We start from the raw sequence: 4327 nt of genomic DNA, 5'->3' as shown, positions 1-4327 counted from the left end.
GCTCAAGCTCTAACAAGCCATTGCAGCACATGTTCTCCATTATCCTAATTGAGAGCTATACACTTAGGTCTAGTAACACTAATGGAGAGGGATAGAGAGTGATCTCGTTTGAGAAGAAAAATGTGATTAATGTCCGTGCTGTGATGAAATGTTTATGAGATTAGTCATGCTTCACTTTTTTGGTCTAGCTGTCTGTCATTCTTTGCATTTGCCCATATAGAAAAACGGAAGGTTTTATTGCCAACTATTAATCTTAGTTTACATGTAAAGGACTTTATCTTCTATTGGAAGGAACACCTTTTTAAAGAAAACTGTAATCTTAATATTTTTTTATTCGGGAAGCATTTTATGAAAGCAGTAAGACATGCAATATTGTGAATTGTGGGTTGCAGGTAACTTTGTGTGATAAAATATAAATGTTTAGGATTATGCGTGAACTTTCCAAGAGGAAATTACGTTGATTTTTGTGATAATCTTTGTGCTATTTGTTTCTAAACAACAATTGCATTAAATTTTTTTATTCAGTGAAATGAATACTTTCATTCAGCGAGGATGCATTAAATTGATAAAAAGTGACAATAAAGACATTTATATTACAAATTTCAATTAAAAATAAATGCATTTTTTAAAAACTTTTTTTATCAAAAAATCTGGAAGTAAATGGCATTTATTAGTTTTTTTTTTTCAATGAATTTCTATATAGTTTTTTATATTTTTTGATTTATTGGTTTTAGTTTTAGTTATTTTACTTCAAGTTAAACTAAATAAATAAATAAATAAATAAGAAATGTTGTCTTGGCAATAGCTGAAATAAAATACGTTTTTTTAATTTTATGTTATTTCTCTTAACATTTATTTTATTTCAAGTAATGGTATTACCGTAGTTATAACTGTAATAACCCTGTTGTTTTCAACACTGACAAGAAATGTTTCTTGAGCAGCAAATCAGCTTATTACAATGATTTCTGAAGATCATGTGACACTGAAGACTGGAGCAATGCTGCTGAAAATTCAGCTTTGCATCACAGCAATACATTACATTTTAAAATATATTCAAATAGAAACTTTTACTTGAAATTGTATTTTTACTGTATTTTTGCTCAAATAAATTCAGCCTTGATGAGCATAAGAGACATCGCTCAAAAACATTACACATTTTGAAACAGCACAGTATAAATTCAAACACACATAGGAGTTTTGTAAGGACTTGATGAGCTTTTATTGATGGAGCAGCACCTTTAGCTTTCACAGTATCATTGTTAGCAGCTGTTGTGTTTCATGTTAGCAAACCGAGTCTTATCATTGAGTCAGTGCATTATGTCTTAAGGCAAGAAGTATACTAGAAAGACATCATATCATTTTAAATAATGAAATGGAGTTTCAGCTCAAAGTGCGCCTGCGAATGATGATATTATAGCACCATTATTGCCAAACAACTGCTGAAGTACTTCTCTTATCGTTGAAGTCATTAGCAGCATAAATGTACTTGTAGTTGAATTCAAACGCGCTATAGTTTCGGTTTCAGACGCGTCAGCTCAGCATGGCTACTGTAGCTACGTCCCTCCAGACCACACATGCAAGTCAATCATTAACACGCATGCAATTCTTTTTGCTATAGCTGCATCAAATGACATTTGCATCAAATAGAATGATTTCTAACAATTGATTAAATCTAATTCCCTGTCAAAGTCATTTCCATCAGTCTTTTCCTTTGATTTCCTTCTTTGCTTGCGGACTGACTTTCTCCACTTTTTTGGTGACTTTCTTTTTCTCCTGAGGCTTTTCCTCGGACTTCTTCTCTTTCTCTGTATCAGGTTTGCTCTCCTTGTCTCCATTGGTGATGGTTTCCACTGTTCTGGTTTGGACCTCTTCTTTCGGACTGGCTTCTTCTTTGGCCGGGCTCGTCTGGTCTCCGTTGGGAACAACTTCTTCTTCTTTTTCTTGCTGCTTTTCTTCTACTGGGCTTTCTGGTTTCTCCTTTTCTGGTGATTTCTTCTCATCTTCTTCTGAATCACTTTTTTTATCGCTCTTCTCTGAATCAGCCTTCGTTTCCTCTCCTCCAGATTCGTCTTTCTTCTCTTCATCTCCTTCGGGTTTGGTCTCCTCTTTCTCATCATCTTTTTCATCAGCATCTTCTTTCTCCTCCTCCTCATCATCTTTGGTTTCTTCTTTACTTTCTGCCTCTTGTACTTCACCACCCTCCTCCTCCTCCTCTTCCTTTCCTTCTTTGTCTTTCTCACTGCCTGTTGGAGATTTATCACCGCACAGTTCTGTCTCCTCAGTCACTTCCACTTGTTGTTCCTCTTCCTCCTTACCTTCTTCCCCCTCTTCTGCTTCCTCTTCCCCTTCTTTCTCATCCTCCTCAGCAGCTTCTCCCTCTTCTGCTGTTTCTTCCTCATCTCCTCCTTCTGCCTCTTCCTCTTCTTCGCCCTCAGGTGCAGCAGAACTCACTTTGGCCTCACTGGTGGTGACAATCTCTTCCTCTTATTATTTCATTTTTTTTTTTTTTTTTCTTAACAAACTGACCTGATAACTAGCAACGTCGGTGTTGTGGCGGTCTTCGATATCATGCAGCTGCCTTTCCAATGAATCTTTGGTGCCACGAAGAGCCTCCAGTTCACTGTTCTTGGCTTGGATCTGACGGCGGTAGTCTGCCATCTCGTCCCGTATGGACTTTATAGCATCCTTGTTGTGTTCCGCGGCGTCCGTCAGCATGGCATAGCGGCACTTGAACACCTCTTCAGCCTGCTGGAGGTTCTTGGAGGAGAGGCCGTCCAGTTGTCAAAATGCTGTTTTGAGTACAAAATATGTATTGCTCCATCAATATTCAATAAAAAGAAATATATAATATATTTTCAGTTCTCATTCAACAGCCCGATTCTGAATTGGCTGAGTCCTTTGGCGCAAACCACCAAGTCAAATGCCTTGTGCAAACTTTCTTTGCCAATAAACATGAATTTTGCTTTGGATTCATTATAAATATCTTTGTTATTTTGATGCATGCAAACATAAGCAAAGTCCGGTTTATTGCACATGCTGGGCAATGCAAATAAAATGAAATTTCTACAGTGATTGAACAAAATATAACAGATACTTATCACAGGCTGAACTACACAACACCAAAAAAAGTATTTTTTTTTTGTATATGATATTTAATTTTAGATACTTTAACTGATCACCGTTTTTAAGAAACATTTCTGTTTTTAGTTTAAATAATCATGAGTGACAAATTATTTTTTTAAAGTACAAATGTTCCATGTAGTCTGAATTAATGTGCAGTCATAATACTGCATGCGCAAATATAAAAGAATTATGAAAATGGTTTAAAATAGCTTATGAATATATACAGATGAATAAAATGCCAATATATTGCAGTTCCATCAAGGTTAAAATACCATCAGAGACAGACCAAAAGGTTTTTACAAAAGAGTTTGCTAAAAAGCAATGTAATATTTATAACCTGTGATTTATTTATATTAACATTGACCTGTTTAACATATTACTTTTTATTAAATATCTTTTGCTTTTACTAGACACTGACACTCTTGAATCCGTGCACATGCCAAGACAAAGCAGCCAATCGGCCGTCAGCATGAGCTTATGCATGAGGATTTGGCCTCTGTTGTCAGGAATGTTCAATAATGCAGCAAGGTACCAAGGTTAAAAGAAGTTTTCTAATTAATTTTACAGATCACACGGGAATCTTTTTACTCCAATGTATAATAAAAAACCAAGAGCCTTCCTAAAATAATAATTACATCTTCTTCATAAGGAAGGTCCCATAGGATCAAAACGCATCTTGAATACTAATATCAGTGTATTAAAAGAAGTTTAGTGAAAATCACGAAGATGTTACGATATTTATATTGTTATGATAATAATAAGGCTAACCTAATAAAACAGTTGACCATACACTTAAATAATTTAACCAGATAATAGCCATAACTAGTAAAATCAGCACACATACTGGCAGCAGTGAGGCATGATGGGAAATACAGAGGTTACGAGAAAGCAGAGAAACTTGATCAATACAAATGACAGATAATCAATAGAAAATTTAAATCTTACAATCAAGAGAGGAAAGTGGCCTGCTGCTAATGACAGTGATGCTCACATCCACATTTACGTTCTTGGATAATGATTTTTATATATAATTTATATATAAATCTACCTAACTTTAGTTTTGTGTACACTGTAAAAAATGAATTTAACGGTAACGGTAAAAGACTGTAAAAATACTACAGTAAAAACCTGTTAAATGGTTAACGGTAATTTCCTCTACTATGTACGGTGAAAAACTGTATTGGACATTACATGTATTGGACAT

The 4327-nt window shown here is 35.0% G+C and overlaps 1 protein-coding gene across 1 annotated transcript; it reads right to left on the bottom strand.

The window, feature by feature from the left end:
- Positions 1-1314: 1314 nt before the first annotated feature.
- On the bottom strand, positions 1315-2781 carry LOC107584901 (neurofilament medium polypeptide-like; the record flags this gene model as incomplete). Its single annotated transcript, XM_016271671.1, has 2 exons — positions 1315-2481; positions 2527-2781. Coding segments are annotated over 2 exons (1038 nt in total), but the record flags the coding sequence as incomplete, so codon positions are not given.
- Between the last annotated feature and the right edge of the window lie 1546 nt (positions 2782-4327).

The sequence above is a fragment of the Sinocyclocheilus grahami genome, unplaced genomic scaffold (assembly GCF_001515645.1).
Source record: "Sinocyclocheilus grahami isolate Dianchi unplaced genomic scaffold, SAMN03320097.WGS_v1.1 scaffold64.1, whole genome shotgun sequence".
NCBI classification, from domain to species: Eukaryota; Metazoa; Chordata; class Actinopteri; order Cypriniformes; family Cyprinidae; genus Sinocyclocheilus; species Sinocyclocheilus grahami.
This window is presented reverse-complemented; position numbering and strand designations above follow the sequence as displayed.